Below are 17,865 nucleotides of genomic sequence, written 5' to 3'. Positions count from 1 at the left end.
CAGGGCCAAAGAAACACTACATGAGCCAAAGGCAATGCGGTGTGGCCACAGCATATCGGCTCCAGATGGTGCCAGGGCATTCCCTGTCACAGTACACAAAGGCAGTATAGACACAGCCTTCATAAGAGACAAGGAGAGAAGCCAATCAACTAAATAAATCATGAAACACATCAAAGGGAGAGAGAAAAAAATATGAGGAAGGAAGTATGGAAGCAAAGAAATATGTTTCGGTTCTTCACATTAGTCTTCATGGAACAATTTAGAAACCAGAATAATTATCTGTTTACAATGACAAAATCTCAGAAGTGGACAATAACCGTTCTAGAACACCGTATTTGCCAATTGGGTATTTTAATAACATTAACTTAGTAGATAATGAACTCTGAACTAATCATAAAGATCATGAAATGTTCATAAATTGCTACTGAGGAAACCCAATAGCTTATGAGAAAAGGGGTACATATTTAATTAATAGTTAATTGAATCTTAGGAGTCCAATTATCTACAAGGGAATTATAAAGAAAACACTGTAAAAGAAACTGGAAGACTGGAGTAGCGAAAGAAAGAGAACTTTAAAAACATGTCTATACAGAAACTTACCAACCTGCTATGAAACTGAAAGTCAATAATTTATCCTACTCATTTAAATATGATGCCTTTTTTCCAGTGTATTTTAAGGCATTTTATTCCACAGAATCAATTTTTGAGGTTACCCTAAATCCAAAACAGATGGAAGATAATGAGGAAAAAACAGAAAGTCAAAGCATAATTATAATTTTTAACACACTTTTAGGGATGAACAATTTGTCAAGCTGCGCTCTGACAGAGAATTCACAACATACGGGAAGCCATTTCTCTGCTAATGTTTACAGCATAACTAATACTTCAGTACTTTAAGGGAGTCTACAGGAAAGATGGGGAGGGACTCTTTATCAGGGAGTGTAGCAATAGAACGAGGGGTAACAGTTTAAACTGAAAGAGAGGAGATTTAGACTAGGAAGAAATTCTTTATTTTGAGGGTGGTGAGACACTGGCACAGGTTGCCCAGAGAAGTTGTGGACGCCTCATCCCTGGAAGTGTTCAAGGTTAGGCTGGGCTTTGAGTAACCTAGTCTAGTGGGAAGTGTCCCTGCCCATGGCAGGGCGTTGACACAAGATGATCTTTAAGGTCCCAAACCATTGTATGATTCCGTGATTCTCATACCAATAATACTCATCTAAATAATTGACATAGTAGGGTCAAATTATCCCAACATCAAGCCTGGACAGATAAATAAGTCATATTTCTTGATAAATACCTCTTAGAAATATAATTTTGTTATTAATCAATTTGATATTTAGAGATGTTAGATATTTCTAGTATTAGATTTTAAATTATTTTAATTCATTGACTTGAGATACACTATGACAACATAAGGTGGGGGAGAATATTTATTTTGCATACCTTTACAGAAATGTTACCACTACCTTCAAATGAGCTATACTGTTAAATAAAAATGCCCTGAAGCCTATGTACAAAGATAGGAACTTAGATATATTTTAAAGTTCTCTTCAAAAGGCAGTTTGCACTTTTAGTACTAATTCCTTTAAATTCACTACACTGTTACTTCTTGTTAGTGACGGTTTTCAGTCTTTCATTTTGTTTTCAGGCTACTGAAGAATGCTTATCTCCAACCAATGGGGAAGTACATTTCTAACTATAATGTACCCCCACATATAATCACTCAAATTGCAGAATCTCTTTCATATAATGATTTGTTGATTTTTTTTTGGAGACATCAAGTCTGTGCAGTGTGGTCTCTTCCCTACCAATGCTTTCATTTAAGTATTCATATAATACTCCAATTAAGAGTGTCATATTCTTGCCATTTTTCCACACACACATTTTTAATTCCTTCAAAAACAGACACCTTTCTTGTGTGCCTCAATGCGTGTTGCTCTGCATGCAATGACTTTTCTAAAATAATTGCCAAAAGTTCAGTAAGCTTACTAACTAATTTCTTAAAGGCTCTAACTTGTGTATTCAAATTTTCCAAGTGACTCTTTGCTCAGTGTAAGACAGTGTTCAATCAGTTTCTAATCATGCATTTTTCTATTCTTGCTTTCCCCCCTCATCAATTTAAAAAGCAAAGCATACTTGATTTAGTCTACTTTTAATTAAAGAGCCTCTTTCTTTATAGGTTTTTCCTGACAATATTAGAAGTACCTTCAAGTGTTCTTGGCTCCTCCTACACTATCCTCCTACTCTTATATTCTCTACCAAAAATGCATGGCTAGTTCTATAGATTTTTCTTGCATACTTTCCATTGCCAGTATCTTCTGGAAGACTTTCTTTACCCTCTGTATTTTTTAACAATTACACATAGAGTGCACAGGTTACATTTTACATATTTTAATGTCTTACATAAATTCATTTTCTTGCATATTAACTTGAAAGAGTTCAACCCAATGAAACCACTTTTTATATTACCAACATTTCCTCCCCGGTCATAGAAAGTAAATGCTCCTTGATATGTGCAGTGGCTTCTACACAACACCAGAAGACTAAGAAAAGCAAGAAGTAAAAGAAATAAATAGGAATACATCAGGAAAGGTAGACAAACATGCTGAGCTGCTGGTTAGGAGAAAAGTCAACAGATAGATTTGCCTAAAAGTAGTAAACCATCTAATGAAGAACAACAGAGATTCTTCTCTGAAGGTGTTTGGACTAACAGGTCACAAAATGTACAGGACAAATTGTCTCTAGCAACAAATGAACCCTCAAACTATAGCAAAAAGAAAATAAAGTCAAAAATCAAATCATGAATCACCTTTTCAACTTGTGAAGTTCTCCGAAAGTACACTTTTGTCATCCACTATATGACACGGTAGGATGACTGCCACTTACCTTAAACATGTATTTATAAAGAAAGATTATCTTGCTGTATGTCTGTATCCTTACTCAGGAATAAGGCATGCTTCCATAAATTTCATTGTCATTGTTGCTAGCAAATACTTGTAATGTGCAAAGCCATTCTTTCAGTCAATCCCAAGAGGTATTAACACTTTTGAAAATGTTACTAATCCAAGTATGAGAATCCTCCCTTTAGCTCCAACTATGTATATATGGTCATAATTTTCACTTTTGACCACTGCTTGTTTTTGATCTTTCTTATTATTCATACATTTGCCTATGTGCTCAGACAGTGGCTTATCCTTTAAGGAATTGCAGTTGTACTTCACCAAATGATCTTTGAGCCTGGAAGAATACATCAGCTGCTCAGTTTTCATCAGAAGAGATATTCTAACGCCCTGCTAATTTCAGAATTTTATTTTGAATATTATGTAATATGCATACTCATTTACTAAGTCATCTGTGTTTCTTCATCAATGACTAGTACTGTAAAGCAACTCCAAGGTCTTTATCTTTTCCTTGTCAAAATTTATCTCCTTAAAAATATGATATAATAGAAACTAGATCACTGTTCATCACTGTTGTCACTGATGTGCATGTGGAACACTCACAATGTCCAAGTACTTTTTAGATTACTCTTCACTGCTAACACCTCGCACGTCTTTCTCAAAGTACTAAGGATGCTTGCATCTCTGTTTAGTCACTTATTTTTCTTCTGATTAGAGATGAGTCATACAATCTGGATCTAGAATGTTTTCTAAAAAATCAAACTAATCTTCAGTTACCAAGAGCAGTACTTCTTTTTCTAGTATCTGTCTACTTGTCTTCTCAACCTTGTTTGTAATGATAGGATTGGTCTTACCTAACTTTACCCAGCTAAATGTGATTTGCACCATCTTAAAATAGGCATTTCTCATAAGAGTGGGATGAATACTCAGCTAGATGTGCCTGTCTCCCTTTATTACATATAGAAAGAGCATAAACAGCTAACAAACTCAGCTAATATATGACCTGGAGCAAGTAATTTGAAATGTTAAAGTGGAAAGTGTATAGCATTATTTTACCCACTTGTCTCCTTGGAGACATGATGTAAATATATATGCTTTAAAGTGTTCTGAAACTTAAGTGCAATCTCAAAAATGGAATTCCCTAAAATACAATCTCCCTCTCAATCCCTCTTGGCACTCTATGTCTGGCGAGGTGCTTTTCGGTTTAATGGTGCATTTTTCTTTGTTGTAGGAGCCAGGTACACACTAATTCATTTGGGACATTATCTTTTTTCTTCCTCCTGTTTATTGTTCACTGTATTTGGAAAACCTGAACTGTTAACACTTGTTCCACTTACGAAGCCAGTTTGACTGTCACTTCCACCCCAGAGCTTCCAAACTCTGTCAGTGGATCATGATATAATGATTTTCACTTCGTTAGTCACCTGCACTGTTTATAACTCTCCACTTTAGTGGTCTCTGGCCTCATTATCGGTTCACATTGGTTCTGGCAACTGAAGAGTTGCCAACTGGTTACTTTCGCTCTTTTAAATTATTTATATTGATTACTTAGACAAATGTGACGTACATGTTGGCCTGGAAATGCAGACAAAGCAGAGAAAGGCACAAAACCTCCCTCAGTTTTTATTACAGTGGCTACTCCAAGTTATCTTAAAAGCTATTTTGATATTGTAGACCTTTTTACACATTGCAAGCTCCACATAACAAAGAATATATATTTCTCTGTGTATACAGCACCTAAGACATTTTGAAGAATATTTTAATATTAATATTATTTTCATATTAAGCATAGGTGAGAATCATCTCATATCTTCTTTAATAGCATCCTATGCCCATCTCAGCAAGTATGGCATCTTATTTCTTTGAGCAACCTAACACTTCCACTTCAGGTTTATCTTTGGCCTTCTGGAAAGAATTCTCCACTGGCCTATCACATTGTCATAAAGAATTTTATTATTTACAGATATTATTGCCCTTTTCTCCTTAATTGTTATATCTATTTCCTGTATTTTGACTGAGCTACCAAGTACAGGTCTGACATGCTAAACTCAGTTCAAGTACTATAAATATCGCATATTTCCTAAAGATGCTTATACAATACAAATACAGGGTGAGTAAGATCTCAATTCAATGGATTAAACCTCACTTCAAGATCTTTAGGTGCTCAGTTCTACAAGTTTTTTTTATAATTAGATAATTATTAACACAGAAGTGCGTGTAACTGTTTCACAGTCTCTCACAATGTTTACTGTCTCTGTTTCCCAGGGCTTTTAATAGCATCAACCTTCCCCCTCATCAAGACTTTTTTTGGAACAGATCACTTACTTTGTAATACGGTCAATGTTAGCAATTTGCTTCTGGTTCCGGATTATTTCTATAGCTGCCCAAAGATGCTGGATAGCCTTTGTATCTGCCTGTCGTCTCTTCGTTAAGCGTGCCATGACCTGTTTACTTGGTCAGCTGCAGCCAATAAATAAAAAAAAAATAGACCAAAAAGTTAATCATGAATTATGAAACGGATTACATCATGATTATATTGCAATAAATATGATTATAAGGAAAATTTTGTTAACCTATAGCAATTCAGTTTGTATACAGCAGCATGTTTTCTTACACTTAAAGAGCAGTAAAAAACAAAAATATGTAGTTTACAAGGAACCCTTTCACATCACATGATCTATACAGAAAACAAAAGGCGAGCAGTAAAAATTATCAAATCAATAGCAAATGACTTAACTTATCAAACTGGTTATGAAAAGTCACTTAGTTCACATCTCAGTTCCCTAAAATTTTTTAAAAAGCAGAAACAACCCTAGCCTGAAGCTTCCACAGCCTCCTGCATTGCCCAAAACACTTAAAAAGGGCGAGTGGTGCTTGACTACATCACACAGTTTAAGCATGAACTCTGACACAGAGAAAAAGCTGGACCCACAGTTTAGTATACAATATAGTTCTTAGAGAATTACTTTCATATTTTTATAATTTACAACTGTTTAAAAAAATCCATTCTATGTGCCACAAACTAGAAGTATATCTTCATGGATGATAAATATTTAAAAAAATATTTTGGAGCAAGTCCATTTCCTGTAACAAGCTAAAACCCAACAGGACCAAAGTGCTTCTGATGGCATTTACCCATCTAACCAGCCCTGAATGGGAACATAATGAGCATCTGGCTTTGTTTACAAATTTTCCAAAAGCTCAAGGCAATGAGTACAGATAAGCCATAAATCGCCTACAGCTCTACTACAGGCACAGAATCCCTTTTTAAAAGCTTAACGATGCATTTTGATCGCTAAATAACTTTCTTCCAGTGCCACCACTTTCTCAATGAAAAAAATGACTGATTTATGACTGCTACCAAGGTCTATAATTTATTTTAGAGCTCTGTCCTCAAAATGAACTCTGTGGTATGCAAATGGATACTTGTAACTAGTATATTACTACTTGTAACTAGAATATTATTACTATTACTACTTGTAACTAGAATATTAACTTCAGTAACTCAAAATAATATAAAAAATGCAAAAACATTACACCATCCGTGCAATGTTAAAGATGGGAATTTAAGTATTAAAAGTGTCCCTCCTCTCAAATTCACAAAAATTAAACAGATTTAAGTATTCCATCAGTTGCAGCAATGTAATTTTCAAGTCCATGGGACCTACAGGTATTTGTCAAAGAGGGCTGTCAAGTTTCAGATCCAATATTAGCTTGAAAATGCTCGCTCACTCAATGTTACACAGCCCACTTAAAAAGAAAAAAGAAAACAAAAGTTGATGTCAAGTGATATGTGGGCCGCCTGTTGCAATTGTATCTCATATGTGAGGCACCTCTGGCTGCCAGAGATAGCAGGGAAGGGCAGAACAGAGCAGCACTCGCAGAGACACGGTGTGGTCACACATCGACCCCACGTTTCTGCTTTAGAAATCTCTTCCCCCTGGGACTTAAAGCAAAGGTAACTGGATGGGTCTCCCAGAAAAGAAAGGCCAAGAATACATTTTTGAGGGAAGGATAAGAGGGAATATGACAGACATACAATTAAGAGTGACAGCCAGTAGATAGCATGGGCTAAGAATGATTCAGAGCAAGAAATCTTCTGCTAGGAAGTGGGGAAAGACCCTGCATCCCTGTGAGCTCCTCTGCATTCATTTCACACAATGTGATGACATTACAAGTAAAAAACCCCTCCTAATTTGTAAAAGAAATGTGATTATTTGTAGAACAAAATTTGTAGGGAAAACAGACCTGTAAAATACAAGGGGTTAGACACTAACACAATCTTTGCAGCCCTACCTTAGCAAAAAACTCCTTTCCTAATGCAGAATTGACTAAAAGTGATATCATTCTTTTTATTCTAGGTGTCTACAAAGTATTTGTTTGAAAAGCTGTTAGCTGATATAGCAGTTGACAAGCTGGACACGGAGCCTCTTACACGGTATCACGTCCACGTGCAAGGATCAAGGAGAAAACAGTCAACTTTCTCGACCCTGGTAACAGTGTGAAACAACAGAACAGTTCTCAGTTTACTGTTTCAGAACAAATGAAGTGGGTCCTGTTATCCCAACTACTTCAAAAATAACCGTTATTTTTGGCAGCCTGGCATATGGCTGCCCGCATGAAAGCTGCACTCAGCACGCCTGGCAGAGGGGGAAGGCGGTGGCTTTCTCTCACACCCCTGCAACGCCTGGGCCCAAGGGTCCCAGCACAGGGCAGGGCCCTGGGGAACCCATCTGCTACCTCAGCACAGCCCCACGTCCCAGGCTGACCTTTGGGTCTAAAGAATTCCCTCGTTTCTCCAGGGAGGGAGAAGAAGTCCACCTCCGAGGCAGGGAGAGGGAGAGTGAAGGATGGCTGTAATTACAGGTTCCTGAAGCCGTGTGGTTGCAGAGCTGTACCTAAGATGGCCGCCAGCGGGCAGAGGAAGGCCTCTCCCTGCAAAGGCCCTACGGGCTCCCCATTTCCTTTGCAGTGCACTGCTGGAATGAAACTCCTGACCACCCCTCTGCCCCATCCCTGTGACACTTAGTGGGCTCAGAGGGTGCAAACGCTACGCCCTGTGCCATGGTACAGGCATGCCCCTCCCAGGCCCCAGACACCACGGGGAGATGCCTCCATGGGACCAGACTGGGCCTGGTCTGAAGAAACTCCCCCAAAAAGGCAGCTGGTGTGGATGCCTGCCCGAACTGCTCCCTCCTGGCTGGCTCCCTGCTCCCACCACTGCTCCCACGGGCAGTCATGCTCTTCCCCCTGTTCGTCTGGAAATAAATGCGGTAAGAATTCTTACACATGGGACACAGCAATCACACGTGGTCTGATCTGTTCCTTTTTTTTTTTTTTCTATAAGATAAAATAATTTTAGCAGGTGTTCTGCCTTCAAATAATACATGTTTCATTTTTATATCTTTTATAACTTTTTTTTTCCATTTTGATATCTTTTCTTTTTGGTTATTTAAGGGAACTTTTGTTAAACACAAGAGTTGACACTCCACTATTGAAACAGCAGTTCTTACACTTCACACTTCCAAAAATGTAAAAATAGGGCTTTTTCCAAAAAGCCCAGACCACTTTAGTGTAATTTTCATCTTTTAATTGCATAGTGTAGAAGAAATATGGAGCTTTCACAGAATCACAGAATTATCAGAGTTGGAAGGGACCTCTAGAGATCATCTAGCCCAACTCCCCTGCCAAAGCAGGATTGCCCAGAGCACATCACTCAGGACTGCATCCAGGCGGGTCTTGAAAATCTCCAGGGAAGGGGACTCCACAACCTCCCTGGGCAGCCTGTGCCAGTGCTCTGTCACCCTCACCGTAAAGAAGTGTTTCCATGTATTTGAACGGAACTTCCTGTGTTCTAACTTGTGCCCATTACCCCTCGTCCTGTTACTTGGAACCATTGAAAAGAGCCTGGCTCCATCCTCCTTCAACCCACCCTTTAGATACTTGTACGCCATAATAAGGTCTCCCCTCAGCCTTCTCTTCTCCAGGCTAAAGAGTCCCAGCTCTCTCAGCCTTTTTTGCATCAAAGAAAAAGATTAAAAAATTGTGGCATATTTCTCACTGTTCATTGCAGTCACTCTTCCTCCATGGTAAAACTAACCACAACAGCCTACTCCCTGCATTCCTGCAAAAATATAAGCAGTTTTCTGTATTATTAAAAAATCTTAAAGATAACTTATATCAGACTGTTAATAGTTAATAAAATGCTTAGGAGTGCTACTTCCAAGCAACAGAAAACGCTCCCAGCGCTTCAACATGCACAATGTATTCATGCAAATAATAGTTTAAAGTTTAATGGGAGACATACTAGATTCTTAAATCTATATTTATTACTCCTGATTATTTGCTTACGTGTGTGTGCGTGCGCGCGCACACACACACACCAGCACAAACGTAAACATCCAGTGCGTATGAGTATGTGTAAGAATCTATGGCTTAGAGGTTAAATACCAAAACAGGCTGATTCATCCATGCAGCATTTGAAAGAAGTTAGAACTCCAGAGGCTCTTTAAAACCGCAATACTGAAATGTATATTTACATATAAATGCTTGAAGATGTTTCTCATCCCCCTCTTTCGTTATAGCTTTCATTTCAGTATCCTGGAAAGAAAAACTAAAAGCCGAAGTAAACATTAATTTCCCACTTGTGATTTGTCAGCCATGATGCTTGTTTAGCTATGGTATTCCCTGTCCGTACAAAATAATTTGCTTCATGCCTTTTCTGTCACGTTCTGCTAGCAAGTTTATGGTAGGATGCAGCTTGTTAGAGAAAGATTGGCAAACAAAAGTTGCCTAAAAATCTAAGAATTTATATCAGCAGGATGTGTGTCTAGGTTTTGTAGACATCCATGGGACCTTCAGAATATAAGAAGGATTCTCCTAATAAAGGAAGGTTTGTGTGGTTGATGTGCCAGCTCACACACTTTCATCTCACACTCTCTCACACAGGGCCCAAAGCAAATAATTTATCCTCTCAATTTCCAGCTCTCTAACTCTTCTTCAGTGCAATCCGAGTAAGGTTTTACTGTATTTTATATTTTAAATCCCTCTTGAATGTCCTAGGTACAGCATTTCAAAAAGTATACCACTTTATTGTACCCAACTTTCCTCAAGAGCTAAATGTTACCCAAGAACAGTGAACAAGCATGCTCAAGAAACTGTGCTTTATCTTGTGAATACACACAGCATGGCTTATCTTCTCAAAGCCCGTAGCAAAGCATGCGTTGCCATGCGGTGGCAACGTTACAGCAGTGGCAAACCAGACTTACTGTCAAAGCAGCAAGGCTACTAGTTGTTAGACACACACTTGGCCAAATCAAATGCTGTACAGCTGTCTGTTGCAATAGTAGGGGATATGGAGATCTGCACTGAAACTCAAAATAAACAAAAAACACCTTGCAGCATGTCTAGGGATTTAGCCCAAGGAACCTCCTGACCTGCTGCTTGCATCCAATTTAGCAGACACTATCAGGTACTAAGTTTAGCTAGAAAATGTCCCTACAGACAGAAACAACTGAAAGGTAGTCAAATCTTGCCATGCTTTAGCTATTAAATACCATCTTCCAAGGAAAATCTGATGCTTCTGAAAATTTAACTAATTAATTGGACTTTGCACTGAAGCAGACGGTGTGCAGTTGGGTGCTGCTGCTCTGATGGGAGCTGCTAATTAAGAGCTGACAAGTAGTAGCTTGTTAAATCTCCTGTTCGTACTTCACTGTAAGTGAGGCTACCTGTGGCGCTCGTCCCTTTCAGTGCAAAGTCAAACAGGTTAAACTTCATCCCTGCTATTAGCCACCATTTGGCTGAGATTTGGTATGCAGTTAATTGCAATGGAAAGACAATTTAAGAAGTTGATCCTTGCCACTGCTCAGCTGTTAGTTTCTGCCTTTCAGCCCCGCATCCCTGGGGCTTGCTATTATTTCTTCCACACTACACAGTGAAAAGATTTCAGCCTCAACAGGAGGAAGAAGCTAGGCTCAGTCCTAGCTTTTGTGGCTTTCATGCTGTGAGACTGGCAGAGTTTGGGCAGTTAGGAAACTTGGACCAGACTTAGCTTCATATTCATATGTACATTATAATATGGGCTCTAGTACTTCTTAAAGTGTAACTTTTTATGATAAGCATAAAACTGTATATATCAGCAATACAAGTAGTTCCAAATGTTTACTGCTTTGTTCTTGTATTAAATAGGAATTCATTATTAAAATCCAGATTACGAATTTGTGAGTTGCTGTAGAGTTTGGGTCCCTGGACTTTATACAGGTCTTTGCTGTACTCTGAAGTTCTGCAAGTTTATAGTTTACAGTTTAAACCGCTGTTAAAACAGCGTTTTTTCAGCGACCTTTCATTGCCAATTTAGTGGGAGGGTAAACTCTTTAGTCTTCCCCCCCTAGAACAACTGAAAGCAAAAGTGACAACTACCCTATTTTTACATATGGAAGGTGCACGAGAAAATGTTTTGACTGAGCAGCAGTGAAGGTCATGCATGGGGGAAAAAACAAGAGAAAGTTTAACTCCAGGTCTGCCTTCCTGACCTAATAATCCAAAAGTGCAGGGAGTAGCCACTCGGGTGAGGACACAGCTTTTGGCAAGAGTAATCCCACATTTTGCTTACCATTCTCTTGTCTTCCTGAGCATGCAATATTACGAGCATAACCTAGGATTACCTGGGCACCTGGTAGCCGGAGACCATCTTTTGCAAGAGTGCAGGTTCTCAGAAATAAAGATTTTGCTTACAAAGTAATTTTCAAATGTTTATGAATACGCAAGTATTTTGGTATCATTAGATATTTATTCTGGACTTAATCCCAATCCACTAAAATCAACAAATGCCTTTCTGCTGAATTTCCAGGGGTTTGGAGTAAACTTTCAACTGCTGACTGCTCTTCCACATCCTAGCAATGAAAAACTTAGGGAGGTGTTCGATGAAGTTAGCAAAGCTGAAAGATGTAACAAAGACCTGTGGCTGAAATAGGCAAAATTTCTTTGTTAATTAAATTAAACTCAGAAAATTGGACTATAAATTAATAAAAGTTACCAAACTCTTCAGTAAGCCTTTTTGTATTAAGAGATTAGTTCATGCTGTAATGCTGTCATTTTGGAAGTTATTAAACTACAGAAGATTTTTGGATGTTCAATGTGCGTCATCCCTAACAAAAATCTTTTCATTTCACTGTTAGATTAAGGTGCACACAGTCTATTCTAAAGAGATGTTTATTAGCATAATTATCCTAAACATTTCACATGTGCAAGTGGAATAATTGTGCTGTTATGCACAACCCCACCTTTTGCATTTCCTGATTGATAGGTTTGTAACCTTGACATCATGCAACTTTTTCAATGAGGTTTTACATAGCTCCATAAAGTGCAGTACAGACAGAAAGCAAGACTACATGAATACAAAACTGTAGTGTACTGCTTCTTTCTCTCTGCAACTTAATTTTTTTTTTTCCAGCTTCAGTCGGCAGAATACAAGAAAGCTTTTGCTATTACCTCGTGCCATTCCAAGATGGCAGTGAGCCACTGTGGAAATCAGAGCCAAGGACAGTACAGAATTAAAGGCCCCAAGAATACTTTTACTACACATATGTGTAAGATCTATTTTAATCCCTGATATTGCATTTACTTCATTTGTATTGTATTTCATTCAAAATGATTAAGAAAAAGTCCTTCACCGAGGCTAAGGCATATGATACTTGAATTTTAAGCTCAGGCATTCTGAAACATCAGTATACAAATAGTAGAACTCTCTATTTCTTTTGAAACCAAACCTGGACTTTCTTGTTTTATTAACTCATCCTGCTAGAGAGAACCTGACACAAATGTTGAGGCAATATCCCAAAAGAAAATTTCTGAGAAAATATAAGTGTAAATCAGTGCAAACGGAGTATAACAAAACCTGAGATCAGGTCTTGTCCTCAGCATCAAAAACAGCTGCTGGGAAAGACAGAATAATAGCCATACACCCCAAACAAAGGCTGCTACCTACTACAAATATATGTACAGGACTAAAATGTAATCCTGTATTCTGCTGCCCCTCAGCCAGCCCAGTCTGGAATTTCATAGACAATAGCAAATGCTGTCCTAAAAATTGGAAGGAAACAATCCTTTGTTTCCTGGCAGAAATCACTGAATAAAACTTTATCTAGCAAAATAAGTTTGGAGAAGAGAAGAACACAACTGCCAAAGAAAGTAATATAGTTGAAAGAGCTAAAAGCAAAGAGCCAAATCTGTAACTAGCAATGTAGCTACCCCAACTTGTTTCAGTTGACTACTTTTTTTTTTTGTTATGGTCATCATGTTTTACTCCAGTTCATGTGCCTCGGCAAGCTGAAGCACATAATATATTTTCTGCTAAAGATTTGTTTCAACACTGTTTTTCACATGTACAGGTTCCACATTCGTCTTTTAAAATAAACAGTATTTTCCTTAATATTTCCACTTTTAATAGGTATTAAATACATGGAGAATATTTATTTCTTATAGCTAGTAAAAAAATAAAGTTACACAGGAATATAATGAACCACATGAGGTTTTGTTTACATTTGAAAATACCACCACTGAAAATGCATACATTTAGCAAACTTCTAAATGAATGCAATTTCAATTAAAATATAGTTTAGTGTGGTTTGGCTAAGGCTTAGTTAATGAAATTAAGCTATACTAAATGAAGAGTTTCCACAACGGAGCTCACACTAGTATAAATTGCTTTAAAAACACAGTTCTTGTAAAGTGATGCAACTTTCTCATGAGGATAAGCTTTAGGTGCCATAGTAACAAAGCCTCCTATTTCCAGGATGATCATATACTAGTATTAAACAGCCTTTAAGTTTTTCTTCTCCAGAAGACTATTCATCTTTGTTCAAAGAAATTTTCACCACAAAAGATGGTCCGACACAACTAACTCCAACATCACTAAATAATAGATGGCTCATACAAGGTGTATAAGATCATCCCTACACACTTGTTGTCCCCTATCATGGCTGGAAAATAATGAGATCTCTTTACGTTTGTTTACTTGAGGAGTTAACAAAAATAATACTAACACCCAAATGCCTATCAGTGAGAATGGTTATCCCTGGCTCCCCTGTATGAACAGAGAGACACACAGATGCAGAAGCAAGTTACACACACGTGCCTTGATAGAAGGGGCTTGAACTAACTACTTTTACCTTCCATTTGCTGCAGACTAAGAGCATGAAGAGGGTCAGTTACAGAAGATTAAGTGACACGTGGAGACAGGATCATGTTCTGAACCCACGCTGCATGCTAGGTTTTCCGTGGTTTAACTACACCCACTACCAAATTCCGTATTTTCCAAAGCAGCCTAAAGCTAAACCACAGGAAGATGCTCGAGGAGAATCCATGGAAGGAGTTAATGCTTAACGAGCAGCCTGAACTATTTCCCCATGTAGACAAGCCCTTAGCAAACAGCTACTTCCTGTCCACTGGCTTGGCTGTAGGGAGCAGAGATGATTAATGCAGCTATGCATCCTGACAGGCTCCAACGCTCACTTGGTCATAAAAAGAGAAGAATCATGGCCAAAGAAGGCTGATGGTGAAAGCTGGAATTTTGGTTTGGATGATGAAATAGATGCCACTTTGATTCTGCAAAAATGCTAAGAAATGTAAATGAGAAGAGGAGCTCTTCCTCCGAAAGGAAGCTTTTGATCATCGTCTTCCTTTCTGTTCTGAAGTCTAAGGACCTTGGTTATTCTGCAAGCCTTAACAAAACTGATGCAATACATTTCTCCATCAGTAAGTAAGGTATAATAAATAAGGTATGATGACATAAATAAATTAAAAAAAAATCATGGTACATTAGAAGGGAACGTAATTCTGCATAAAGTCAGTTTGGTACTAAACAATAAAAGAGATACATTTTCCAGGTCAAAGAATTAGGAATGCATGGAAATGATCTAAATCATGAAAAAACGTAAATTCATTGCAGATTATGTAAGCTAGATGGTAAAATAAGGAGTTGATGTCGACTTTTTGCAGTGTAACGTGAGATTCCAAATCGCTGTTTTTTCTTCTCTTTCTCTGAACGACACACAACTGACAGTATCTTTAAAATACAGATTGTGATTCTGCTGCTAGCAACAGGACTTAAACCTTAGATGTTTGTAAAAACCATTCCTCCATCAGGCTGCATTTTTATTGACAAAAGGCAGCTGAATCAATTTTTGTTGCTCCTTAACACAAACGAAAACTGCCTGAACTTGTTTCTTTGAAAGCTATTCTCTTTGGCCTCTCCCTCTCTAAAAATAAAAGCACAACTACACAACTAAAACTGCTCAGATATTGAGTTATTTCAAAGTCAGTGTGTTACGCAGGCACGACCACTTTTCTCCAGAAGTCGGGCCACGAGCAACATTAACCCAGAGGAGAGTTTCTCTTGTCAACAGGGAAAGATGATACTATATAAAGAAAATAAGTGCAATTCTGAACCAATTAAGGTTTCCAAACTGAAGCTGCTTCAAACCCAAAATGCCTGGGCTTATCCTTGGAAAACTTCAGAAATACTCTCAGAACTTACAGAGTTAAAAATACATTGATCTGTAATGCAGGTAAGATGAGGCAAAGATAAACACTGCCAAAGCTTACAGGCTTTTATAGCATTAATCAAAAGAAACTTAAAGGCAGGGAGAGGATCAAATTGTAAAATCTGAGCTTTAGATCCTTCTTCTGAAATTCAAGGCAAATGGCAGAAATAATGGACCTGAAAGTTTCATGCAATGCTCCCCCAGCTGTGGGACAAGATCAACAGAAAGAATAATGTGCTGTAGAACTTGAAGCCTTTCCCCAAGTCCTCACCTTGCTTGGTTTTCTTCTCTCTGTTTTTTAGAGAGTGTATTTCCTAGGTTGGATACAGACATCTGGCTTAAAAGTATACTCTGAAGCATATTTGGAGTGTATGTTCTCTCCTTCATAGGCAGTACCCAAACTCACTAATTATACGCATTCCAATAAAGCTTTCCTCTCATCCTGCCCCAAACCAAGTCTATCATCGCTCCTTAGTGAAGCCTTAATCCCTATCCATTTCAAAGGTCCATTTTGATTTTTTTTTTCGCATCGACATTTCAGATTTTTTTTATACCTCAAAAGCAGGTAATTTATTTTGTTTGCACTTTCTTACTTCAGACTGCCCTCAGCTCTGCCCCCAAAACGTTCATGTCTGGACAAGGACAAAGCTTGCCTAGAGGACTATTTACAGACATGTGAGAACAGCAGTTTTGATTAAAAACCAATGTACAGTGATAAACAACAGCATTCATAACTAAACAAATCCTTAAGTGGAAAACAGCTGAGAATATTCATGACCCTTTTCTTTTTATCTTTGCTGCAAAAGTTGATACACGAAAGTGGAAAAACGATATCAAGTAAGTTTCAAAAGCACAAACTTTATAAAGAGAAACTTTAAAAGCCAAAAAATTGTTCAAAGAAGTGAAGATCTTCCAAAGAAACTGGTCAGGTGACGAAAATATGTTGCCATTACTTCAGATAACACCAGTTTCTCAGCAAACCTGGTAACAGCTGACATCAAGAAAACTTTGCCCTAACATTGCAGGCTAGCATTTCCTTCCTATAAATTGTTTAAAAGAGACAGGAGTCAAGACAGGAGGAATATATCACTTCATTTTCTAACTAGCTGCTGGTGTGGCTGATGACATGGGGGAGGCTGGCAAATGGCCTTTTTTGGCCTACATTTTTTTTCCCAATACCATACATGCTGTCTTGGATTGCAGTCCCAGATTTGTTGAGCTGTTTCTTTCAAAGATCTTGGTGGGAGCTCTAGTGTGATCTCTTTTGATCCATGTTGTATTAGCTATGACTTTCAGATGCTTCCAACTCTTATTTCTCAACTTTTACCTGAAGCCATCTTACAACATGTCTATTTTGTAGAGAATTCTTCTCAAGACTTTTCCAGGACCAGTTGTGGCTGAACTGAATTATGCACGTTTTTGATATTAAAAATCCATTTCACATCAGCATGATTCTTGCCTTTTGTATCTGTTCTGTTTTACTTCTATAGGAAACTTAACACTTTGACCAATGGTTTGCTATTGTGTTCACATGTACATCGGTGGTATACGCTAGAGATACAGGTCAGAGAGATGGAAGAGTCGTGTGCAGCTCTGCGACATTACGACACTTCTCACTTGCAAAATGATATTCTGCCTCTCCTTTGTCAGGTGCATCTTAAACCCATTTCTTCAAGCACTGATGATGATGGTGATGACATAGAGCAGACTACAAAGGCCCTTTGGGGGGAAATTACTTCCTGAGCACTCAAGAGCTCTTCCTGCTGTATCGTTATGTAGGGCTGAGGTTTATTAAAGGCAACAGGACGATACTGTTCTCTTCTCAGCCATTTCCCTTCAGACACACAGATAGAGGATTAATAATTTTTTCATCATCAGCAGAACTTAATTTTTCAGATTATTTCAGTTATTCTACTGCCAACATTTGGCTGGGTTTTTATTTTCCTCCTGAATGCAGATAACTAAACCAGAGCTCTGACACAGAGACTTAGCTCTACAGGGTGAGGGAATTCATGAAAGTGCAGGACATGACTGAATAGCATGCCATCCCTGTGGCTACCAACCAAAGTTAAAGCCCAGCAAAATTACTAATCCTACCATCAACCTAACATAAACTTCAGAAAATGTCATTCATGAAATCCAGCCTTCTGTTGTGATTTCTGAGAAAATCTTTTCTGCCTGACACAAAGAAAATGAACTGCAAGAGTATCATTGCATTATGGTGTTGTAACAAAGGGCAAGCCTCTTGACTTGAAGCTTGGATTTGCAATTTAATATTCTGCAGGAAATAAAGGAAATAAAATGCTAGAGTTCTGCTGGTCTTTCCAATCATCATCTTATTTTGTCAAGCAGTGTTCTTTCACCCTAGGCAGAAGATCTGGAGTCCACTGTGCTGCTCAAGCACCTGCCCAGAAGGACTC

The 17,865-nt window shown here is 38.2% G+C and overlaps 1 protein-coding gene across 3 annotated transcripts in view; it reads right to left on the bottom strand.

Annotated features, from left to right (window-relative positions):
• Positions 1-17,865, bottom strand: part of ZMYND11 (zinc finger MYND-type containing 11) — a 107,998-nt gene that overhangs the window by 57,196 nt on the left and 32,937 nt on the right. For all 3 annotated transcript variants that reach the window (XM_082479508.1, XM_082479506.1, XM_082479507.1), the window contains exon 2: positions 5,226-5,360. In XM_082479508.1, the coding sequence (XP_082335634.1) occupies positions 5,226-5,341 (116 nt within the window). In that variant the 5' untranslated portion in view covers positions 5,342-5,360. The remainder of the gene's footprint in view (positions 1-5,225; positions 5,361-17,865) is intronic.

Source organism: Vanellus vanellus (assembly GCF_965231255.1).
Source record: "Vanellus vanellus genome assembly, chromosome: 2".
In the NCBI taxonomy this organism is placed as follows: Eukaryota; Metazoa; Chordata; class Aves; order Charadriiformes; family Charadriidae; genus Vanellus; species Vanellus vanellus.
This window is presented reverse-complemented; position numbering and strand designations above follow the sequence as displayed.